The following is a 24,581-nucleotide window of genomic DNA, read 5'->3' on the forward strand; positions in this document are numbered from 1 at the left end:
ATGCCAGCTCGGGTGGCTACCAAAGTCCATGGTGCACAGGTTGTTTGGGTCCTCAATCCCAGGCCAGGAGTGGCAGGGAGGTCTCGTTAAATGGATCCCATAGCAGTCAGGAGTGCCCCCTGCTGGGGGTTTCCACCCTCTGTGCAACAGCTTCCCCTACTGCCCCTACACCTAGGGCCTCTGAGTGCAGAAGCTCAGCAAGCAGCTTTCTGGGCTTTGGGTTCGATCCCTGTGGAGTCTGGCTAAGGAGTCAGGGGAGGAAAGGGGTAGTCACGCTAGTACCACGCAGCTTAGTCCCACAGAGTAGCACAGAGACTCCCTCTTGGGGTTGCCTTGCCTCGGTGTCTGGCCACTGTTGCCCGTAAACTTCACTCTTGTTTGCCTATATTCTAATAGCGGTGAATCAAGTATGGTCTGGGCTCTAGGGCACTGGATTGCAAGCGAGGAGCCCTGGGGTACTGGGTGACTACCCCTCAGTTTTCCTATCTGTGAAATGGGGGTGATAACTACCTTGATGAGATCTCTGGGTGCAGAGTACCATATAAGGGCTCAGGGGCGCTGTTTATTTCAGTCGTGGGCCATACATGGAACGGTGCTCCGTCCGATGGGCCACTTCTTCCTGCCTCTCTCCCTCCTTGACAATTATACAGTGTATTTCTTTATATACACACACACACACTTTGACCACTTCCTGTCCCAGCTTTTGAGCTTTCCCACTGACCTTGCAGGCTGACCACACTTCCTCCCTAGTTCTCTTTCTCGACAGGCTGCTCTTGGCTGTGAGGGGCTTGGGGATGATCTCGCAGCAGGGAAAGAAATCTGACAGATTGTCTCCCTCTAGCATGTGAATAAAGCCAATGGGAGGGCAAGAGCTTGGCCCAGGTGCCGCATGTCTCAGAGCCCTGCAGCTGCGGGCTGTGGCTAGGGAGGCTGGGCTCTGCAGAGGAAGGCACCAAGGGAGGTTGCAGAGTTGATAGCTAAGTGCTGAAGTGCCCACTGTGCTTGGAGCAGGGCTTTTGCAACACTGCGGTCCCCTGCCAGTGGTTCGCTGCAGACGTGTGCGTGGGAGGTGCTGCAGTGCACCTTACCGATAAAGCGGTGGTGAGCCCACTGCCACAGCCTCTCTACAGGGTGCACAAGCAACACCTAGGGACCCAGCCTAAGCCGGCAGCACCGCTGTTATCACCCTGGGGGTGCAGATTAGAATCTTTTTGCTGCAATGGCAAGGGGCTTGCAGATCAGGACTGGGGTGGGGGTCTCGGGACAGGAATCGCAGCCTGGGCTGCAGATCAGGCATGAGGTACGCTGACAGCTGTTGGGGGAGAGCTCCCAGGACTGCAATGGGCTATAATTTATTATTGCAGCTGCACCTAGAGGCCAGCAAAGCTGGTGTCTCATTGTGCAAGGTGCTGTACATAGAAAATGACCATCCCTGCCTTGTTAGACGGGCCGTACAACAGGAGTGAGGTGGGGAGGAGATCATGGTTGGAGCAGGAGGGACTTCTGTTGGCCAGGACTGGGGTGTGTTGGCAGAGTGGCGATGCTGCAAGGGCAGGACAGGAATAGCAGCTAGGTCAGGGCAGGAGGGCAACACACCAAAAGCCCTGTGGGCGCAGTGTGGGGCTGGACTGGAATAGCAGGAAGTGCAGCAGGTCCGGAGTGGAGCTGGGTGCATAACTGATGCGCTGGTTTGCTGATAGTTTCAGGGAAAACGATGGTTTGGCTTGAATCAAATCTGAAAATAGCAATTACAGAAAAAGTCAGCAAATTGAAACCAAATCCATTTGGGGTGACCAACGCACAGTGTGGGACCCAACACATTTTGGTTCAGGCCTTTAGAAGGCTTCACAAAACAGGAGAAGAAAGTGCCCTCCTTATAACTTTCACCCGTTTATAACTTTCAGGGGTGAGGGCATTTACCTGGGAGGTGAGAGAGCCAGGTTCAATTCCGCCCCCCCCACCCCCTTATGTGGAGAAGGGATTTGAATTATGGTCTCCCGTATCCTGTGGGAAGACCCTAACCACCAGATTGCAGAGTCATCCTCCCTCAGTATGGCTAGTCATTGTCATTATGAATGACCATGAGTTGCTATAATGAATAACAATGACTAGTCATCAGGCAGGAGGAGGAGGAGGGAACAGCGTGGGGGTTAGGGTACTCACCTAGGTAATGGGAGAACCAAGTTCAAGTCCCTTCTCTGATGGCACATTATTTATACAAAGAGGAACAGTTTCAACAGAGGAGCTGGAGCAGAGATTATCCCATAGCTCTGCAGCTAGGGTGTTCACTTGCAGGGTGGGAGCGCTAAGTTTGAATCCTTTCTTCACCTCGGGCCGAGGGGGGGTTGAACCTCCCAAATCCCAGGGGAGCACCTTGACCACAGAGCTAGAAGACACTGGGGTCCCCCCATTTTATGAATAGCACCTCAGTCTTGAAAAAAAAATGGCCAAAATGTTTTGGTTAATTTGTGTCAAACTCACAAATGGTTTTGGGTCAAACAAAACTGCATTTTTTGGCAAATAAACTCTTCATCTGACCAAAAGCCAGGAATGAAGGGCATTGGCAGAGCTGGCCAGGGAGGCTGTGGGTCACGACTGAGGTGCGTTGGCAGAGCTGCTGGGACACTAGCGTGCCTCCTGCCCGCACCGTCCCTGCCTCTAGCTAGTGGGATCAATCGCCTGGCTCCCCAAGCGAGTTTGACAAGGCGTAAGGAAGGCAGAGTAAGCACCGGTGGAGAGAGCGCGTGGGAAACGAGAGGGAGAGCATGTGGGTCCTGCGCTCTGGTTAGGCGGTGGCGGATGCTTGTTCTGCCTTGTTATGTGTTTGCTGTAAAAAGATTTCCCCTTTAAGGCTTGGCTGAAATTATTTATACTTGCGGGGTGGTGACAGGAACAGAGAGCAGCAACAGGAGCACTGACAGCTCTTACCTGCTCAGCAGTGACGGGGGAAGGGGGAGGGTGGGAACCAGACCAGAGAGGAAACTGAGGAGGGAAGGAGAAGTGAGAGAAGGGGCTAGAGGAGAAAAGCGAGGCAGGAAATCCATGAGCAAGAAGGAGTGAGGGCACTGGAGGAGGGAGGAGAGAAAAGGGCGGGAGTCCAAAGCGAAGTCAGAGCGGAGCGAAAGAACCGAGCGGGGAGGGAGGAGAGGAGAGAGGGAAGTACCGAGAAGCGCAGCGGGGAGGAAGAGGCAGCAGGCTCTGGCTCCTCCGATGACAAGTGCAGCTGGCTGGTGCTGAGTGGGGGAAGCCACTCCTGGGGGCGGTTGGTGCCACGCTCTCTTCTCCGCTCCCAAGATGATGAAGAGGCAGTTCAATCGGATGCGGCAGCAGCTCTCCCATCCCAGCATCACGGGACGGTAAGGACCCAGCCTCGAGCCCGCCAGCTCCCCGCTGGTGGGGCTGCCAGGGAGGGCAGGAAGCTGCACCGGAGAGCGTTGCCCAACCGCCACCGCCACCCCCCAGCCTTGCAGCAGGTCGTAGGCCGGATGCACGCCTGGCCAGGAGCCGGGGGAGAAGCTGACCACTGAGGCCCTGCGGTTGAGTGACCGAGGAAGGGGGCCGGGGTTGCTCGGAGCAGCCCCAGTTCTGGGGAAGCTTTAGCTAACCCCCGGGGGGCTTGGTTAACTCGGCCCTCTTGGCTGGGAGAGCTGGAGGGGCACAGCAACGGTGCTCAGTAGCGACTCCCTCTGGTCGTTTATAAAGCCAGGTTAACCAAGAGCAGCTGGCTGGCTCCACTTGTCCTGCTGGACCAAGCAGCAGGGCCCCTCCGTCCAGCCAGGCCCCGAATTGCCCTGTAAGCTCAGCTTCGATGGTGTGGTTCAGCCCCATGAAAATCAGGCCAGGGGGCGACCCTAAGCCTGACAGGCTAGGCAGGGAGGGCCTGTCGCATTGTGCCCCTCTGTGCGGCAGGATGGCAGCCGGGGTTGGGGCCAGGGAAGTGTAGAAGTCCGCAGCAGAGGGAATCCCCCAGGCCCCATTGGGGTAGAGAGGAACAAAGATGCAGGAAAAGGAGTAACAAGACTACAGGAACATTCCCTACCAGAGCTGCTCTCCCTCCTGGGCTGGAGGCCCCATTTGGAGCTAAATCCTCCACACGGTACCATGGGAGCTTCCTCTTGTATCCCCCAGTGTCTCAGAAAAGCCTGCCTGAGGTGGAGAGGGGCACAGGGAGTGTCTCGGTAGGCTGATGAGAGGGGAGGGGGCTCTGGGCGTATGCCCTGCTCACCTTTCCTCTCTGGGTCTCTAACTATATTTCCATTCCTGCCATTCCCCAGCCCACTGCCACCTCTGCTTGATTGTTTTTCTTTCTAATTGTTCCTCTTGCAAAACCTTGAAAGCCCTGGCAGGGCTGGGCTCTCCTGTCTCAGTTCTCACCCACACACCCACGTTGGTTTTTCTAATGTCAGGAGGCTGAGAATGGCTTGAACTCATCTCACTGTTTGCCTGAGCCCCCAGGCCAGGCGAGTGGGTCTTTCACTGGGAGCAATAGGTTATGCTGCTGCAGGGTCTTCCCCTTACCCCAAAGCAGTCCCCTCCCTCAATTCCCCTTCCCCCTGTGTAAGGACTAGGGCACTTGCAGCGGCTCTCTTCTCCCCATATCCTCTGCATTAAAGTGTCTTCTCCTCTTCACCTGCCCTTCACACTGGGCACAGCCCCTGAAAGAAGAAGCCCCTGGATTGGATGGACTCTGCGGGCAGCCCCTGGTACGAGGAGGAGGAGAAGAACCAGAACTGGGGCCAAGAGCTGCTCAAGTGCCTAGTGATTTTGGGTGCCCAACCCCAACATGTTTTGAAGGGCCCTGATCACTAGAGGGCGGGAGCTCAGCGCCTCCTGACAATCAAGTGTCTCTGGTGGGGTGCCCCAAATCACTAGACACTTCTGAAAATCTTGACCTAGATCCCTTGTTCAGCTGAGAAGGAGCCAGCGTGGACCTCCAGTGCTATCACTCTGCCCTGTGCCTGAGTCCCAGCCCCCTCTGCTCTCAGGTTGGGAGCCATTCTCATGCCTCACATCCACTTCCTGTGGGCCCACCTGAAAGCTCCTCTTAGTCAAGCCCAGCCTTAGACGGGATGACTCAGGACCCACCATCTCCCATCCCCCTGGACCCACCCAGAGCCGCTGTGGTTCAAAGCCCTCCCTCCGGAGGAGGCTGGCTGGAGGTCACCAACTGTAATAAGTCTCTCTCTCTCTCCCTCCCACGCCCTCTTCACCAGAGCCCAAGAAACAGCAGAGTTCCTGACTGAAGACTTGCTGCAGGTAAGGCATGGGTTCAGTCCATGGGCATGTGTGGGCCTGTGCCTGCATGTGGGGCGAACATCTGGTGTGTCTGTGTATGAGTTACTCTCTCTCCATGTTTATAACAAAGTTACAGGGAAGCCTCAGCCTGGATTTTTCTGCATCCTGGAATGGTACCTAGGTGCAGTAGTGGGTGATAGACCTCTGACAAGCCTCCCTGATTACATCAGTGGGGAACAGAGCTAACCTCAAGCCTGAGCCCTGCCTCCCATGCTAGTTCTGCTGCTGAGACCTTGTCTACACTGTGTCTCTAGCCACATTAGGGACCCCAGTTACAACACAGCCTAGCCACACTGGAACGTGGGTTGTTTTTTTCCTGTGTAGACCAGACAAAACCGTGTTATAACCACATTAAGGAAACTATGTGACATGGGTCCAGTCTACACAGGCAAAATCAAGCGGTGGTAGAACAGGGTCACCATGCAAACAGGCTGTACCTATAGTGTAGGCAAGGCTTCAGAGTCCAGCCCTCCAGCCCTCTCTGGCAGTGGTATGGGATGGGGACACAACACCCCACCAGATCTCGCACACACAGGGGAGGCACCAGAGGGACATGGATGGATGTCAATAGGCAGAGGGGGTCACCCCGTACCCTCCACACTGGAAGAACGGAAGTTCTCTTCCCTCAACACACAGCTGCCTTCCCAGCTAGGAAACCCCAGCAGAGAGACCCCAAGGCAACCCTGGAACCTGATACACTGGGGGGTGGCTGGGGAAGGGAATCCCCCAGCCCAGCCCCACTGGCTTCCCAGTCTCTTCCCTCTCTCTAGATAGAGCAGAGAATCGAGCCAGCCAAACGGGCAGCGCACAATGTATCCAAGAAGCTCCAGGCATGCCTGCAGGGGCAGTGCGGGGCCGACATGGACAAACGAGTGGTAAGTGCCTCTGTCCCTGGCTCCGCTCCCTGGCAAGCTGCCTCTTCAGCCTACCCATGAAGTGGTTGTCAGCCCCTCCCCCAGCAGCCAAGCCCAGCTGCTCTATGCGAGACTCTGCTGGGTGGAAGATGCTTCAAGGGTGCAAAGCGCCTGAGACCTGAGTGTTACAGCGGCACATTTATTCCCCTCCACCGTGGAGGGTCTGATCTGTGCAGGGTGGGGATTAGTTGGAGAGAGTGAGGCAGGGTCATGGACCCTTAAAGACCATAGTAGCCATTTGCATCATAACCCCTCCCATGTATCTCCTTGGCTTCTGCTTTGATTCTCAGGCTGGTGAGGAGGATTCTGAGGAGGGACTGTGAGGTGGGGACGGATGTGAAATGTGTCCTGTGTGAGGTGGCACTTCCTTGGCTGGCCCTGCCATCAGCAGGTTGTGGTGCTGAAGGTGTCACTCCCACACTGGAGGGGGAGGGAGGATCTGACCTGTCTGCTCATTGTTTCCTCTCTCCCCCCCTCCGTCCCCACCCCTTGGTTCTGTGCAGAAGAAGCTTCCCTTGATGGCTCTTTCCATGACTATGGCTGAGAGCTTCAAAGAACTAGACACCGATTCCAGCCTCGGGTAAGTGCCCTGAAAAGTATCAGTACATATAGTACAATCAGCACACACTCCCCAGGTAGGGTGACCAGATGTCCCAATTTTATAGGGACAGTCCCAGTTTTTTTCTCCTGCTGATAATAGCTCATCTTAACTAGCCTCTCACAGTTTGAATGGCAACTTCCAACTTATCTGTATATATATAATCTTACTATATGTTCCATTCTATGCATCTGATGAAGTGGGCTGTAGCCCACGAAAGCTTATGCTCTAATAAATTTGTTAGAGCTTATGCTCTAATAAATTTGTTAGTCTCTAAGGTGCCACAAGTACTCCTGTTAATTTTCCCAATTTTTGGGTCTTTTTCTTATATAGGCTCCTATTATCTGCCCTGACCTGATTTTTCACATTTGCTGCCTGGTCACCCTATCCCCAGGGCACTGGTTCAGGGGTTCATGCTCCCAGACTGAGCCTCTGAGCACTTGCATCAAGGTTAACGCTGCCAGCCACAGGGCGGCACCCCACCCCTGAGCACGCACACTGGGGGGTTTGTGCTCTCCATCTCTGAGTGCAGTAGGATGGGCACTGCCTGCCTCCCTGATGCACTACCCCGCAGGGAGAGGGGAGGGTGTTTGAGACCTGCTGTGATTCTCCCCTTCCGTTCCTACAGGAGAGCTCTAGAGATGAGCTGCTTCATACAAAGCATGCTGGCCAAAGTCCTATCTGAGTTTGAAATCACCTTAGAGAGAGACGTCCTACAGCCTCTGAATAAACTGAGTGAGGTAGCCCTGATCTTTCTCTTTCTTATCTTTGCTTTCCCCATCCCCTCTTTGCTCACTCTCCCTCCATCTCTCCTGCCTGCTTGTGCTCTCTGGCCCACCTCTGCTCTCTCCTCGACCTTCTTGCCTCTCTCTCTTTGTGATTGCACAAAATGCAGCATAAACGCAGCCATTCCTGGCAGCACAGGGGTAGGATCTGTAACTAACTCCCTCATCCCAATCTCGGCTAGGAGGAGCTGCCTGTCATTCTGAAACATAAGAAGAATCTTCAGAAGCTGATCTCGGACTGGAACTCCATCAAAAGCAGGTACTGAGTGAGGGGGAGAGTGGTGGGTTGCAGCTGTGATCCAGATGATTGCCCCTTGAGAGTGGGGATTGAGGGCGGGGGGAGCTGACAGCTGCACCCTCAGATCAGAAAGGATCTAAGTCCCTGACACACAAGGATGAGTCCAGATGCAGTGTGCACTCGTGAAGTCCCTTTCTGTTAAAGACACTGTGGATTCTGCTATACAAGCAGAACAGGCAGTCACCTGGGGCAGCAAAATGCTCAGTTCTTCTTCGTGTGGGTGACTCCAGCTGGTGCAGGGATTATTGGCCTGTATGCCCATGCCCCTAGGGCAGGTCCTGGTACCAGGGGTGGGGGGAGGTTTATCTATGTTCACACATTCTGAATGAGCAAATCCTGTGCCGGGGCAGAAATGGAGGGTTTAACCCACAAGTAAATGCTCTGCCAAGGGGAAGGAGAGGAGCAACCCTCCCGCTTCTAGGCGTATTTACATATCGGCCAGAGTTCTGATGTGGAAGGAGGAGAGGGCTGGAGGGTCTGTGCCTCTCCATTTAAAGTGTCAGCATCCCTGGTATTAAATGCCATCAGGCTTCCAGGATGTCGGCCTGATTCTTCTTTTGCAACCCAAAGGCTGAACCAAGCTGTCAAGAACTCCAGTAACAGTGCTGGTGCTGGCCCTGGCCCCGGGGGGTCGTCCGCTGCCATCAAACTGGAGAACCTGAAGGAAGAGGAAGAGGAGGTGAAGCGAAGGGTGGAGCAGTGTAAGGCAAGTGGAAAATGAGTCCGCCCTCTTTGGGGAGGGGAAGCTGATGACACGAAGTGGGGGAAAGGAGGCCAGGTCTGGGTTCATTCTGAGAGCTGGGCACCGATCCACTCATCGTTAGCGGTTGTGTCCCGGGAGGCCCCAGGAGTCAGTCACTAGTTACAGGCTAGAGCTCTGTCTAGAGTGGGAGGGTTGGTCCAGATGCAGCCAGCACCAGTGGTATGCTGGCCTTGGTAAGATGGCTGTGTCCCAAACTCCAGAAGGGATAGACAGCTGGTGAACTCCAATGCCAGCCCCAGGCTCCAGTGTAATCGAGTAGGAAAGGGTTTAGAGCAGCAGTGTGGTGGTCCGAGAGTAAAGCCACTGCAGGAGAGCTTGGTGGGGTGCTCACCACGGAGCTGAGAAACCTGCAGCAAAGAGGAACATATTGTAGAACAGAAGGTCCGTCTTGTGGCTCAGAAACAGGCCTGGCACTCAGCAGATCTGAATTCAGCTCCCAGTTCTGCCACAGACTCCTTGGGGGACCTTGGGTAAGTCGCTTCAGTTCTCTGTGCCTCTGGTCCCTGGGGGTGACAACTCTGCCTTCCTCCCTGCCTGTGTCTGTCTTGTTGGCCCAGATGGTGAGCTCCTCCATGCAAGGACTGTTTCTCATGCAGCACCCAGCACAACGGGACCCTGATATTCGCTGGGGCCTCAACCCCAATCCTAATAACAAAGAGGAAGCATAGACTTATTTCCTGGGGGGCTGAAGGGAGAATGCGAATGCTGACCAGTGTAACCCCAAATCTAACGAGCCAGCTCCTCTGGGCTGCTGTCTTCATTTGCCTCTGCTCCAAATGCCAGTAAGACCCCCTGCATCTCTTGATGTAGCCTGCTGTGTGTTCATGGCCCAGATCTGGTGATGGGAGCACTGTCTGGGGGACTGGTGGGATTAATGATGAGGGCTGATGGGGGGGCCCCTTCATTGTGGTGGTGCTGAGGAGAAGGTTAATGTTCGCTCTATGTCATTTCCAGGATGAATACATGGCTGACCTCTATCACTTCTCTACCAAGGAGGACAGCTATGCTAACTACTTCATCAAAGTAAGTCCCACCCCTCCGTGCTGTTCCCTCACCCCAGCTCATTCCCATTGTGTACAAGTCCCCTAGGATCTCCATGTTGCACTGGCCTCTTCTCGGTCCCATCCCACTGCCCCGCCGCTACTGGCAAAAGAGGCTTCTCCCCTGCTGTTCCCACTCTGTCTTCGCCACTCTCCTTTGCATTGCACGTCCCATCTGAAAGCACCCATCCCTGTCAAATCCCCCAAGATCCGGTGTCTCTGAGAGATACTGTGCAGAGTAAAGGTTTGCGATTTGCCTGTGATCTGTCTGGCAGCTGCTGGAAATCCAAGCTCAGTACCACCGGAAGTCTCTGGAATCCCTGGATACAGTCTTGGCAGAGCTGAAGGAGACCCACAGCCAGGCAGGTGGGTGGGACGAGCCGGGCTGGGGCAGGGTTTTGTGGATGACAGTGTGAGTAACTACACATGGAATGTAGGCAGAAGGGGTCAATTCTCTCTACTGCTTCCTCAGGGTGTCTCCAAGCTCCCACTGAGCCTGTTTGCTGGGCAGCTCTCTTCCTCACCCAGTTATCCTGGGATTGTATGAATGCAGCAGGGCAAGCTTTGTGCACCAAACTGACCCCTGCCAATGTACCTCAGTCCTCACTGGAGAGACCGGAGCTTGGAGTGAGAGGAGAATTTGGCTCCCACGGCTCATTTGGTCCTCGGCCTCCCTGCTGGGACTGCTGATCGGAGGGCAATTTACAGCCAGGCGTGATGATGGCGGTTTGGAGTCCCTGTCCTGCTAGGAAATGGGTTGACCCCTCTCACCTCATTTACCACAGAGCTGGCTGTTGGATGGTGATGAGCACTGATCCCTCCCCAGCCTGAGCCTGGCCTAGAACCAGAAGACTAGGAGAGAGACTCAAGCACCCTCTCCACTGGGGGTTTGTCCTCCACCCCCTCCTGATCTCTCTCCTCTTTTCCAGAGCCCCCTTTCTCCGTGGATACCCCAGTGTCGGGGTATTATGGGGTGCCTTTGGAGACGCACCTGAGGACTTTGGGTCGGGAGATTGCCCTTCCCATTGAAGCTTGTGTCATGATGCTGCTGGCGTCAGGCATGAGGGAGGAGGTAGGTGCCGCTTGCTGCCCAACTCCTTCCCCCAACCACAGCCAGTCCGTCCTGCTGTCACGCTGTCTCTCACCTCCCTCCTCTAGGGGCTCTTCAGGTTGGCAGCAGGGGCCTCGGTGCTCAGGAAGCTGAAGTGCAGCTTGGCCAGTGGCTCCAACGCACTGGAGGAATTCTACTCTGACCCACACGCTGTTGCAGGTACGTGCTGGAGGCCCAAGGTAAGGGCCCCGGAGACACTGACTGGACGAGTGGCAGCCCCAGAAGCATGGTATTATCTTTAAAGCAGCAGTTCTCAAACTGGGGGTGGGGTCATGAGGTTATTATGGGGAGGTGGCAAGCTGTCAGCCCCCGCACATGCTGGGGCTCTGGCTGTCAGCCATGCACAGAGCTGACAGCCAGAGCCCTTCACAGCTGGGCGGCCAGAGAGCAGCGGCTGCTGGCCAGGTGCCCAGCTCTGAAGGCAGCACTGGCCCCAGCAGCAGTGCAAAAGTAAGGGTGGCATGGTATGGGAGGGTCATCAAAGCCTGAAATAATTTCAAAGGGGTTCCAAGCAAAAAAAAGTTTGAGAACCCCTTCTGTAAAGCATGACCCTTTGCCTCCATCTCAGGTGCACTGAAATCCTACCTGCGAGAGCTGCCCCAACCCTTGATGACCTATGAACTCTACGATGACTGGTTTAAAGTAGCCTGGTAAGAAAGAACCAGAGAGATGGACATTCTTAAGCAGGCTAAATTATTAAAAGGACCGCTCTGATTATGGACTCTTCAGCAGGGGTGTCAAACATAGGGGTCGGCAGGTTAGATCTGGCCCGCATGATGTATGGATAGCATTCTGCCGAGAGGTACTGGTGACTGCATCGGTCACAAACCTCTCTGAGACTGAGCAGAACGCACTCTTCCATTAACGTGACTGCCAGGATGAGTTAATCCAAAGCCCCCCACCAACACAAACGGGGGTTGTGAATCAGCCCTGGGAGTTTCGACTGAGTGGGCAGAGGGCTTTTGCTGAGTATTGTTGTGTTTTGTGCGTGTCTGTGACAAAAGGAGCAACTGAAAGCACGGTGTCTAGACAGTCTGACCTTGGAAGAAGCCTGGGGAGAGGTTTTTCGGGTCAGGCGGCAGGCTGAAAAGGGTGTTCTTAGTATGGTGAGCAAAAGGTGCTGTTTCCTGCTATTTGATTCCTTCTGCTTTCAGAGGCACAGGATTTTGTACATTCTTTGTTGTAACTAAACAAAACTACCTTGGAGAAATACCTGACTACCACCAACTTCTCCTCTCAACTGAACCATGCCCAGGGCCTCACATTTTGGGTTGAAAAGGGGCAACACTCATGTCAGGCGTGGGATCTGGTTTCCAAGGAGAGAGCCTGTGAGCTTGGAACCAAGATGGAACAAATCCTGGAAGAGCTTGCAGAAATCAAAAATGGCCAGCAGGATATAAAACAAGCCCTCAAACAGGAGCTGGAGACGTTGCAAAAGGCATTAAGACAAGAGCTGGAGGTTTCCCAGAAAGGGCTCAGAGATGACTTGCAGGCCAAGATGAGATCCCTGTTGGAGCACCAACGACGAAGTGCCCAGGCAGGTTGGCAAACCCGGCTGAAACACACCCAGGCTGGAATGAAACAGATTGATGAGGTGACCAATAATCGGACTGCCATAGGCCAGAAGTTTTCCCACAAAACAGCGGAGCCAAGAAAGTTTTAGCCAACCGGGAATGGGCTAACTGAGATGAGCTGCAGCAAGGACTTAAGGAGCTGAAAATTCAGGTCCAGAGGAACCCAAAGGGTTGCTGACCACAGAGGAAGGCCACCGCCTGAATGAGGAATTGAGGCAGCCAGAGGATGTGGGGAAGACCGGACATTTACAAGGTTTCTACCCAGTTTGTAATCCACAGCAGCCAGAGGGGAGAGGTTGGTCTGTCCCAACTCAAATGAGGCAAAACCCCACTATCGTTCAGGTAAAAACTTCCTGGGAAGCTTATGTGGTTCAACTCAACATTATAGTGCCAATAAATGGCTGGGAGGAAGGACAGGAAGGGGTGTTACTCACAGCCCACATGGGTGGCCCAGCTCTGATTGTGCTGCAGATCTTACCCCTAGAAAACAGACTGTGTAATCCAGACCTGGTACAAGCCCTTAACATGTGGTTTGGAGCTAGTCATCAACCTGAGCTGGCCAGGGCACAGCTAAGAGCTAGAAAGAGAGGGAAAGAAGAAACTCCATCTGAACTGGCAGAGGGCCTGCAGAGACTTGTGTTCATGGCATACCCAGATAACACCAAGGGGACTTGGACTTGCAGTGGGACTTGGACTTGCAGATCAAGATCAAGATCAGCGAAAGGACACCAAAGACACACTGAGAGGTTGGGGGAATTGGCCGCAGAATTTGAATATTTTCTTGCAGCAGTTCACCAGGCAAGGAAGGAAGCATCTGCTAGTGAGGAAGAGGGAAACTGCTTGCCATGAGCCCTGTAAGTACAGCTCTGCGTCTGATGTGTGTGATGAAAGAGGGGATTTTAATCTGGTTTGTGACCGTATTGAATGATGGCAAAAACTGACACATTTGATTTGTAAAAGAAGAGAAATTGACCTGTACGTAAAAATTAAAGGAAACGGTTCAGTTAAACGCTGGTACTGTGACAACACTGGCCACAAAAAGGATTGTTATAAATGTCAGGTAGGCCATCACAGACTGCCACAAGAGGCTAGTGAAAGTCTCTCTCTCTCCCAGTTTGGGAAATGGGGGTACCCCAAGCTGAAAGGGCAAAGCTTGGTGGAGGTACCAGGATCAGCCCCACCATTTTTGTTTATATGTGGGCATTTGAACAACAATCGTGGGAGTTTGACTACAGTAGGATCTGCAGAATGCACAGCGGTGATTGACACTGGCTCAGACACAGCTGCTTATTAAACCAGATACACTAAAACATCTTGGGGACCGGGGTTCCCAAACCGAACCACCTAACTGGTTTCAAGTGGAGACAATGACTGGGGCAAGGGCACCTGTCCCAAACTGGGTTTGAAGAATGGACCTCTGGAATTCGAGCAAGAAGTCTGGGTGGCTGACATAGTGCATGAACTCAGAATTGGCTTGGATTTCATTATGGCTAATGCCTGTGGAATCAGTGCCAGGAAAGGTGCCTTACAAAGTCAGTCTTGTGGCAATTGCCCTTTAAAGGTATGGGCCAGGCAGGTGAGACAAATGGTATGTAGGCAATTGATTTACAGTGAGTGAACTATCCTGCCCCCAGGGGCAGCAACCATTATTACAAGTACATGTTGTAGTAGCTTTCCAGCAAGGGAGTGGTTGAAACCTGTTCTGAGACCCAGAATCTCAGGGAATTCTTAGCTGCTCAAGCTCTTGTGAATCTGAAACAGCAATTGATTTCTGTTCATTTGCTGAATGTTTCTGACAAGTAGCAAATAGTGAAGAAGGAAAACCGTTTAATTGGCCCTCAGGGTGTGATTTAGCATTTTCAGAGCTGAGAAAGGCTCTGGTGATGACTGCTCCTGTCTTGGCCTATCCATGTTTCAAAACCCCTTTCATGCTGGACACAGATGCTAGGGCTTATGGTATGGGGGACAGAGCTTCAGTTTGGCTCTTCCCTCCCCCATCCCCTCAAATCTGAGAATGTTGCTGTGGAAGTTGAGGCTGGAAAAGCTATTACAGAGGTGAATCCCCCATTCAAACAATAAGCAGGGGCTGGTTCAGCCAGAAAATTCCACAGAGACAACAGGCATCCCTCCGGGGCTGACTGAAAGGGGCCCTCTCCCCGGTTGTTTAAAGAAAGTCCATAGTGCGGGGAGCAAAAAATCTGAGAGGGCTACTGGATGGGAATAAAAAGCAATTTGGGCTGGTGATGTGAAAACGCCTGGACAGAAGGCCACTGTACCTATATAAATCATTCACCTTGTATCATTTTTAATTTGCTAAACTGTTTATTTACTTTCTGTTTGGGATGGGTCATACAGGGTGTCACCATTTGGCGCATCATCAGGATGATGGGCAGAGCTAAAATGGGGGGAGTGTTATGCTGAGAGGTACTGGTGGCTTCCATCACAAACCTCTTTGAGTGTGAATACACTCTTCAGTTAACATAACTGTCAGGATGAGTTAATCGGAAGCTCCCCCACCTAACACAAAAAGGGGTTTGTGAACCCACCCGGGAGTTTGGACTAAGTGGGTGGAGGACTTTTGGGGGAGGAGGGGCAGGCTGAAAAGAATGTTCTTGGTGCTGTGAGCAAAAGAAGCTGTGTCCTGCTATCTGATTCCTTCTGCGTTCAGAGACACAGAACTTTGTAAATTCTTTGTAAATAAGCAAAACTGCACCAAAGAAATCCCTGACTGTCACCAGTTTCTACATGGATGATATTTTCATCCTCTGGACAGACCATTTGAACTCTCTCACAGATTTCTACCACAACTACGACTACCAGCATCCGTCCATTAAACTCTCTCTGGGATGCTCCCACGCTAGTCCACTTGCTGGACACGACAATCAGCTTCAGCAATGGAACCCTACAGACAGCTAGATACAAAAAACCGACAGATTGCCACACCTACCTTCACAGATCCAGTAACCACCCCTAACACACTAAGAAAGCTGTTCTCTACTGCCAGGCACTCGCATACTGCAGAATATGCTCTGGGATATGCACCTTAATACACTCAAAACCGCCTTCACCGAACAAGGACACTCCACCAGAGAAGTAGATTGCATCATGAAACAAGCCACCTAAATACCTCGAGAGAACCTGCTTCAATACAGAAATAAAATCCCCTCCCACCCCTAACTGTCACCAATCACCCCACAATGGAGGAAACCATACAGGGTATAATCAAACAACTACAACCATACTCGATGGAGACCCCATCCTGAAAGAAATCTTTCCTGAATCCCCTCTTCTGGCCTTCAAACAATCCCCCCAACCTCTCCAAGCTCATCATCAGAAGCAAGCTCCCCTCTGACCAGGACGCACCAATTCAAAGTGGTATCAGACTTGCTAGAACAATAGATGCAAAACCTGCAGACATGTCTCCATTGCTACAATGATCAACACCCCTCATAACACACCTATTGCCATCCATGGGTCCTATACATGCCTGTCACAAAATGTGGTGTACCTCATCCAGTGCACTAACTGCCCCAATAACAACTATGTGGGTGATACCGGACAATCACTACACTCTGTCATGAACTCACACAGGAAAAAGATAAAGGATAAACACACCACATCACTGGTGAGTGAACATTTTTCTAAGAGCGGTGACTCAATATCTGACCTATCAGTTCTCACCCTCAAAGGAAACCCGCCCAACACCTTCAAAAGACGAGCCTGGGAGCTTACATTCAGTACTCTGCTAGACACAAAAAATCATGGACTGAACAGAGACACTGGATTATTGCAACAATCTGGAACCCACTAACAACACACACCCCAGCTGCTTTTTTCTTCCCCACCCTACCTTCCTTTCCTCCCTGTGACTCGGAGCCGTGCAGTTATGTTGTAGCCATGTCAGTCCCAGCATAAGAGAGAGACAAGGTGGGAGAGGTAATAGCTTTTATTGGACCAACTGTTGGTGAGAGAGACAAGCTCTCCAGCTTACACAGAGCTCTTCTTCGGGGCTGGGAAACCTACTGACAGGGCAGGTCCACACTACCAACTTGCACTGGGGCAGCTCTGCCATTGGCTTAATAATTCCACCTCCGCAAGGCGTCTTCACCAGAAGCACTATAGCGCGGCACCCACCTTGTCTCTCTAATATCTTGGGACTGACAGGGCTGTGACATCACTGCACATACCAGTTCCTGCTCGCAGCTGGAACGTCCCCGGGGCCCCAAACTTGACTAGCTGCTCAGGTTGAAAGGGGGCAGCGCTATATTCCTATTGCCCAAAGTCTAAGCTTTCCTTTTAAAAAAGAAAAATATGTTTCTAGCCCCCTTGATTGCGGAGAGAATGTTCCACATGTGAACTGAGTTGAAGGCATGCAGTGCTGTCTGCCTGAGTGTGCAGAGAGCCAAGGACTCGGGATTGAAATCTGCTGGCCCCTATTCATCTGATTGGAGTATCAATTTTAAAGTGCAGTGATGATGATGCTTTGTCAACATTAGCTATTTAATGGCTGGTCATTTTAGGGAATGGAATGGGGATGGGGTGGTGAGAGTGAAGCAAGTTGGGTTGGCATTTGGAATTGCTGCAGGGAAGGAAATGCAGAGGAAGGAACAGAGGAGACTCACAAAGACAGGGAAGGGAGAGAGACAAAGGGCAGGAATAGCAGTGATCTAAATAGAAGCAGATTTTCTTCGTAGTGAATGCAACAAGAATGCATTGAATAACTAATAAACAGCTGTATTCTCCCCTTGATCCCTTTGCAAGCCCCAGCTGACACCAGAGGGCTTTCCACATGTGCAGAGCACATAGGAATAAGTTCAGCCCTCTCCCCAAATGAGTCTGATCCCCTGTTCTTCAGCCTGTATTGGAATGGAGAGGGAAACGGGGTTCTCACCTCTCCCTCTGACACTGCCTCCGTCCTTCCTTCTCTCAGGCCAGATTGAATCTCTTCTTTTCTCTCTCCTCTCTCAGTTTTAAGGAGCCAGAGGGTCGCCTACAGAGCCTCCAAGACACCTGCAGCCGGCTCCCCCAGGACAACTACAACAACCTGAGGTAGGGGGCAGGGATCCATCAGTCTCTAGGCTTTACATTCTGCCCATCTCTGTGGTATTGCAGTGCCTCAGCTGGTGAGCAATCCCCTGTCCTGAGACCAAGGGGCTACGGTCCTCAAAGCATCCTGGCCTCAGCCTCTGGATGTCTCCCCGGCAGTCAGAGACCAGGATGGGGGGGGGGTACTCCTAAGATGACGTTTGGTGTGCACAATGCCAACTCCTCTGACAGTGGGCACAGCCTTTGCCATGCCCCCTGCTAACCCCAGGAGTGGAACCCTGCTCTCCTGCACAGCACTCACACTGAGACCAGGGCCTGGTCTCCACGCTACTGGCATCCCCACTTGTTCTGAGGGAGAGAGAGACTCAGTTGGGAATCCCCGTCTCCCCATGTGGCTATGCAGAGCACTGATTCCTAGGGCCAGGAGGAGCGGCATTCCCCTGATATTTACTAACCCCCTGCCTTTTTCAACAGGTATTTGATCAGGTTTTTAGCCAAGCTGGCTGAACATCAGGAAGTGAATAAAATGACCCCTAGCAACATTGCCATCGTCCTGGGCCCCAACCTGCTGTGGTCACAGCAGAGCAAAGGGTAATGCACGGGACTCCCCAGGGTGTCAGCAGCTGGGGGTGATCCAGGGCACGAACCTCCCCACCACCACCTCTGAATGTTTCCTCTACCAGCCTCCCCACAAAACAAGTGCTGTGGCTGGGAAGCAACCAGCCCTGGCTGGGATTTATTAACCATCAAGGGCAGTTTGAGAACTTTTAAAGAAAGGGATTTTTTTTAACCCCAATGGTCCATAGAGCTTAGTATTGACCAGCAGCACCTGCTGCTATTCCCATCCTAAATTCCACTAATGTACCGCACTCCTGATCTCACCCACACCCCGCTGTTCCAGTTCTAGGCCGCTGCCCCAGCTCTGCAACTGCACCCCAATCCTTACTGGATGCACCTCTTTCTATTCCAGTCCTGCCCCACCAGCCAGCTGTGATAATGTACTTCAATCCTGGCCTTTCATTATCTTGCCCCCATCCCACACCTCAGCCCCTTCATCTGTCCTGATCTGCAAACACCCTCCACTGTTCCAGTGCGAGGATCAGCTCTACCGATTCAACTCCCTGCTGACCTGCGCCCCTCTGCCAAGTCTCGTCCCCCAGCACATAGCTCTGCCAATCCACAGGGAGTTTATGCAAGGGGGGCAAATGTCTATTGGGCAGTGGCTGAGACCCAGCACACTCGTGGCACGTGTGACCTATGACAGGGCTTGAATCCAGGTTTTTCAAGGTGAAAGGGGCAGTGTGCTCATTGCACACAGCACCACGTAGCCCAACCTCAGAGCTGCACCCCTTGGCTGTGCTTTCTGCTGCGAACCCCTGGTGCTAATAGCACTCCACAAGTTTTTGACTAGCTATAAAATGGGTTCATCCTGCTGCCTTCCATGATTCACCTCCAAACAGGGCCCATGTTCAGCAGACAGACAGTCGCAAGCACTGTTGCCAGAGGAGGAGCAACAGCTGCATTAACTGTCCATTTCTAGCTCCATTCTAATGGCTTCTCTCTCTCTTTCTATCCCTCAGAGACCCGTTGCAGCTAGACATGGCCTCCATGTCCTCCATCCAGGTGGTGGGCATCGTGGAGGCCCTGATACAGAATGCCAACACCCTCTTCCCTGGAGGTAAGGCAATGCTCGTCTTGATCCTGGCTTCTCTTAGGGCAAGTCCAGTGGAGCCAGTGCTGTGACACCAGAGTCGAACAGGTAGGACTGAGTGCTATTCAGAATCAGGCCCTGCATGCTCAGAGTCTGAGATGAGAAGGGTACAAATTCAAAGGAGTGAGCCACGCTGACATGAAGGGGTGTCCTGTCCAGGGTGGTTCCCTTCTCCTCCCCTGCCCTCACTGGTAGGCTGGCGCCTGCAGTGCCGAACATGAAGAATGGTTTAAAGCCGGGCAAGAGGGAGATCTCTGAGGCGGTACAGCTGGGCTCCCCACCCAGCCCTTCCCTCAGGGGCTTGTAAATCCAAATGGCTCACTGTGAAATTTGGGATCCTGGTTTCAGAAATGGACAGGTGAGAACAAGGAGAAACCCTTGGGAACCTCATATAGTGACAAAAGGCTGCCCAGGGGCTCCACAGTCGAGCTAACGTAGTGACATTGGCAGTGACCTGCCTTCTGGCAGGTGGCGTCCTTCTCTCAGCCACTCCACACTCGAGGCACCAGCTCCCGGGACCTGCTGTGCATGCTCTTGGAGGGCTGTGGGGCTCTTGGAGAATGATGTCATGCAGGGTCTGGAGAGTCTATATTGATGGGAGCTGTCTGCCTCCAGGCTGAGAGAGGATAAGGGGGTAGCTGTTCTCTGGAAGCTCGGTGCATTGTGATGGGGGCGCTGCCTGCTCCCAGACTTGAGGCCAATATACTCAATACTCCTCGGGGAATTCTACATCAAAAATTTAAAAATTCTGCGCACAATATTTTAAAATTCTGCGTATATTATTTGTCAAAATAACACGACGTAATCATGAGTTTCAATTATTTTCGTAATTTGTTTCAAAACACCTGTCAGCCACCCCTCCTTCCCGTCTCTGTGTGGCCCTGCACCCCTCTACCAGCTGTCCCCATCTGACCCAGCACCCCCAATCCCATTCCAGCTCAATCCTGTCACCCTACTAGCTTCTGTGTCCCAGCCCCATTCTGTCCCCACACTAGCCCTTCTGAACCCCAATCTATGTGACCCTCCCAGCAGGTGCCCCACAGTGTTCGTGTCCCCACCATATCCTGTGCTTCCGCACCTGGCCCCACAGGTAGGGCACTGAGAGGAAGGCAGCCACTGCTCACTCCCTCTCCATAGCTGGCTGCTCCAGCTCTGAGCCAGCTGCCCTCTCTTCTGGTGTCACAGCAGCCACTGGTGGGCAAAAGGTGTAATTGCAGTGCCTCCCTGGCAAAATGTATTTTCTGCAGGGGACATGAATTTTGCATGTGTGCAGTGTCGCAGAATTCCCCCGTGAGTAACTCGAGAAGAAGAGAGTGAGGGGTTCCTGTGGGTAGGTGAGTGGGTTCTGAAGGATGGTCTGTGTTGGCTGCCCTCTCCCAGAACACAATCCAAAGCCCATTAGGGTCAATAGGATTCTCCCAGTGACCTTTGGATCAGGCCCCTAGAACTCTGCATGGGGTGGCTTTGCTTTGGGTGTGAGGAGTGTCTGTGCAGACACAGAGGAGGGTGCTTCTGTGCTGCATTAATTCCCTTTATTTTTTTAAAGAGATAGTCTTCAATGTTTCGGGCATGTTCATTCCCCCCACGGAAATCAAATCCAGCGAAGCCCCTCCAGTGGAAGAGCCGTCGCCTCAGCCCCTTCCTGCCAGCACTCCCTCTCTAACAGCTGGAGAAGCGTAAGTGTCTGGCAGTGAGTGAGGCTGTGCTGTTCTGTCTGTTCCCTGCCCGCTGCAGAGAGATGGGGTCCCCACATCATAGACAGTGTCATCTTCTGTAGGAGACTCTAGATATGAACTGAATCTTCCTCCCTTACCTTGAGGTTTGGCACACACAGCCCACCACCAGAAGAGAGAGTGCTTCACAGTGCCCTGATATGTGCTTTCTCTTGAGGTAGAGCAAGAGGAAGGATGGTCCAGCGTTAGTGTTCTAGCCTGGGATTCAGGAAATGTGGGTTCAGTTCCTTGTTCTGCCATAGACTCCCTGTATGACCATGGGCACCTCACTTTGTCTGCAAAGTGGGGATAATGGTAGTGCCCTATCTCATAGGGGTGCAGTGAGGCTCAGTACATTGACGATTACAAAGGCACTCAAATGCTATGGTAAAGGAGGCCATATAAATAGATCCTACAACAGTGATGTTCAGTATCTTCTCCTTTTTTCTCTGTCCCCCTTCCTCAGCATCCTGGATAAGCTGCACTGCTGACCTATGTCAGTTGTATAGCTGCCTCTGCATCGAACACCATTGTCTCCTAGCCATATCCCACCCGGGTGTCTGAGAGGGGAACCCCTTGCCACCAGTGTCACAAGAGGAGAGCTCCATCTGTTTCCCCAGTGACACGTCTTTAGCACAGTCACCCTGCACCAGTAACTGCTCACCCCATCCCACCTCCCGATCTGTACAATTCATCCCGGAACTCTGCACATGCGCATTTACAACCCCATGCAGCTAACAGCATGATCAGATGCTAGGTGTGTCACCCCATGTGCCGGCCACAGTCACACCAAGTGTCTCTGGCAGACACACGTATTTGAGGCTCATAGTTCATGTCTCCGGCAGATGTGATTACAGAGACCTGACTTGCCCTTTTCCCACAGCAGAAGAGACCCCGAGATGTCCTCTGGACCAGTCTCCCCAAAGGCGAGCAGAACTTCTCCTGAGGCTGCGGGCCCCTCGGCTGATGACACCGCACGCAAAAGTAAGTCTGGCGGGCTGCCACACCTCAATGCGTACAAAAATCTGTCCCGCTTCTGGTGCATGGCCCAGGCACCGACATGCTGCCGATGGAACTGCAGCTCAGTGGGCTCACCAGTCTGCTGAGGGGTATGCCTCAGCTGGGCGAGGCCCACACTGGGGTACATTGGTATCAGGGACCTGCCTGAGTGGCCCACCAGTGCTGGCTCCCATCTTGCCCTGTTCCAAGGTTGGCTTCCCCTCACCAGCCCTGCTTGTTCTGTGAGTGAAGGGGATGCTGGCAGGTGATAATGTTGGGGACTGTCTCTAAGCAAGGCTATGACCCAGAGCTGTGGGGAAAGGGGCACTGGCCCGGGGACTTGAGCTGGTCCTGGCTGGACATATTGGGATATAACACGCAATATGGACGTGGGAGCATTTATCGAGCTGGGGCAGGTGACCTCTGGCCTCTCTGGCTGTTGGGCTTCTCCCCTGCCATAGGACCAGCCTCTGTCATGCCACAGACGTCTCTAATGCAGTTTGACTTGTGGCCCATCTAGTGCAAACAGAACACCATTGTGGGGCATTAATGCCTATAAGCCTCTCAATTTACCCATCCTGCCCCTTCTGTGGAGGCAGCAAGCTCATCCCCTGGCCATGGGGAAGGTCTTGGCACTCTGCACTGGTGCCTTTGGCCAAAGCTGCTACGGGCAGTCCCGTAATTATTTGTGGGGTCCCTGTCAGGGATTAGGCCCCATTGGGCTGGGCACTGTATGAATGCATCATGGAGAGCTGGACCCTGCCTTGTCCAGTTCAGCCTGGCTGGAAGGCAAGGAGCTGCGCCATGGGACTTGGGCATGGGAGTACAGGATGGGAGAGCCAGGAGTCAGGCTGCAGGCCTGCCATGTAGGGACCGTATGGATGGAAAACAAGCTGGTAAAAGGAGTTTTGTTTCCCTGTTTGCTTTGCAGTGAAGCGAGCTGCCCCAGTCCGACCCATGGTGCCCCCGCCACAGGTGCAGCCTCGAACCCAAACTCCCACACCTCAGAACCCACCTGTGCCTGAGAGCACTGCCAACCCCAAAGTCTTCCCTCGCCGAATGGTGAGTGGGTGCATGCGAGCTCCCACTGTCCCACCTCCGCTTCCACCCCAGCCTGCCAGACGCCAGAGTCGAGGTGCTCCGCTGTCCCCCAAGCCTACAGTGACCCCCAAGATGCCTCCAGACACCATGAGGGATGAGGGCTCTGCAGCTGGCCAACCTCCTGCACATAGCTACAGTACAGAAACTGCTGCAAACTGCACCCCAGAGATAGAAGGGCCGAAGGAGCCATCATCTCCAGGAGGGTCAGGCTCTTTAGCCATACCCCAGACAATGGTCCAGTCCCCAGAAAATGACTGAGACCCACTGGAAGCTTTGAAGGCATCAGTTCTGCCTGTTTGCCTGCCAAGGATCCAGGGAGGAGGTGGGAAGATGGACTGGTGCTCCTCCAGAGTCTGGCACACCACATATGGCAAAAATCTATCTAGCAGCTCGGATGGGACCTTGTGAAGATGGACCAGGATGATCCATGGGATTATGTTTCCTGGAAGGTAGTTCACAAGTCTCCAGCCTTGAAAGTGTTCCCCTCTCCTCCATGTGCTTCCCTTATCTCTCTTCCCAACACTCCCTGCATGTGCGTCTCTGTGTTTTCCAATCTCTCCCTTGAAATGGGGAACCCGACTCTTCCCACTGCTTCCCTCGTCTCTCCTTATTGGCACCTCATTACCTATGCCTTCGCAAAAGTACCAGTGGACTTTCTCTTTCCCCTCCAGCTACCAGAAACTTTCCATAGGAAGACACGAACTCCAGCTCCTGGAGTTCTAGGATCCTGCCACAATCTAAGGAGATAGGGGATCATTGGATGTTTATCTAGCATTCCCCTCCTAGCCTTCCCAAATGATTCTGCTTCATTCAACTAATCTCAGGTTTCATAAATCCCCTCTCGCACTTTCAAAGGACCCTGCAGACTCTAGAGAGCAAGGAGTTCACGGCTCTTCCTTCTTTTAAAGACTGGATTTCAGTTACAGGAAACTTGTCTGTATCCAAAATGGTTTGGAACCATTCAACGCATTGTCAGAGAAATGGAGTGTATGCACTGAATTGCAATTGATTCACACAGCAGAGGCCATGACGGAGATGAGTCGCCAATTGATGAGGTTTGGATACACAGGGTTGTTCTGACGTTTTCTACGTACGCAATGCAATAATTCTCTACCTTTGGGACCAACCTTGCCTTCAAATGAGTTCTGATAAACTCCTCCCACTAAAAAGAAAAGGAGTACTTGTGGCACCTTAGAGACTAACCAATTTATTTGAGCATAAGCAAGTGAGCTGTAGCTCACGAAAGCTTATGCTCAAATAAATTGGTTAGTCTCTAAGGTGCCACAAGGACTCCTTTTCTTTTTGCGAATACAGACTAACACGGCTGCTACTCTGAATCCTCCCACTAAGAATCTCTGACATTGACATGGTGAGGTTTGGGGTAGGACTATTTTTTTAATATGTTGCTGATAAGTTATTTAAAGACTTGGGGCCAAATTTCTAGTTGGTATAAGCAAGTACGACTTAACTAACTTCAGTGGGTTGATCAAGTCTGCACTCATCAAGTCTGAATTTGGTTCTGGGATTGTATGAGAAAACCCAGTAAAATAATTGCTGCTTTCTGTCTGTTGTGTTTTGCGGTATCTCACGGTTTCCTTTGGTAATGTACTTTTACAAATATATATGTACATATA

The 24,581-nt window shown here is 52.5% G+C and overlaps 1 protein-coding gene across 2 annotated transcripts; it reads left to right on the forward strand.

The window, feature by feature from the left end:
• The first annotated feature begins 2,984 nt into the window (after positions 1–2,984).
• SH3BP1 (SH3 domain binding protein 1) lies at positions 2,985–24,581 on the forward strand. 2 transcript variants are annotated; one of them, XM_048833571.2, is made up of 18 exons: positions 2,985–3,356; positions 5,214–5,256; positions 6,066–6,170; positions 6,713–6,789; positions 7,436–7,547; positions 7,775–7,851; positions 8,461–8,596; positions 9,608–9,676; positions 9,969–10,059; positions 10,623–10,765; positions 10,852–10,963; positions 11,373–11,454; positions 17,347–17,427; positions 17,899–18,015; positions 19,005–19,102; positions 20,682–20,811; positions 21,731–21,831; positions 22,778–24,581. In XM_048833571.2, exons 1-18 carry the CDS (start codon positions 3,295–3,297, stop codon positions 23,203–23,205), a joined length of 2,064 nt encoding a protein of 687 aa, XP_048689528.2. In that variant the 5' UTR covers positions 2,985–3,294; the 3' UTR covers positions 23,206–24,581. The 2 variants fall into 2 exon arrangements, with proteins under 2 accessions (XP_048689528.2, XP_074979841.1); XM_075123740.1 differs by having other exon boundaries at positions 21,734–21,831.

The sequence above is a fragment of the Caretta caretta genome, chromosome 1 (assembly GCF_965140235.1).
Source record: "Caretta caretta isolate rCarCar2 chromosome 1, rCarCar1.hap1, whole genome shotgun sequence".
Lineage (NCBI taxonomy): Eukaryota > Metazoa > Chordata > Testudines > Cheloniidae > Caretta > Caretta caretta.

Excerpts from the sequence above, each read along its gene's own strand:
- SH3BP1 (XM_048833571.2), top strand. The coding sequence starts at position 3,295 with ATGATGAAGAGGCAGTTCAATCGGATGCGGCAGCAGCTCTCCCATCCC. Across the intron at positions 10,766-10,851 it reads CGTCAGGCATGAGGGAGGAG|GGGCTCTTCAGGTTGGCAGC; the intron begins GTAGGTGCCGCT and ends TCCCTCCTCTAG. Across the intron at positions 10,964-11,372 it reads TGACCCACACGCTGTTGCAG|GTGCACTGAAATCCTACCTG; the intron begins GTACGTGCTGGA and ends CCTCCATCTCAG.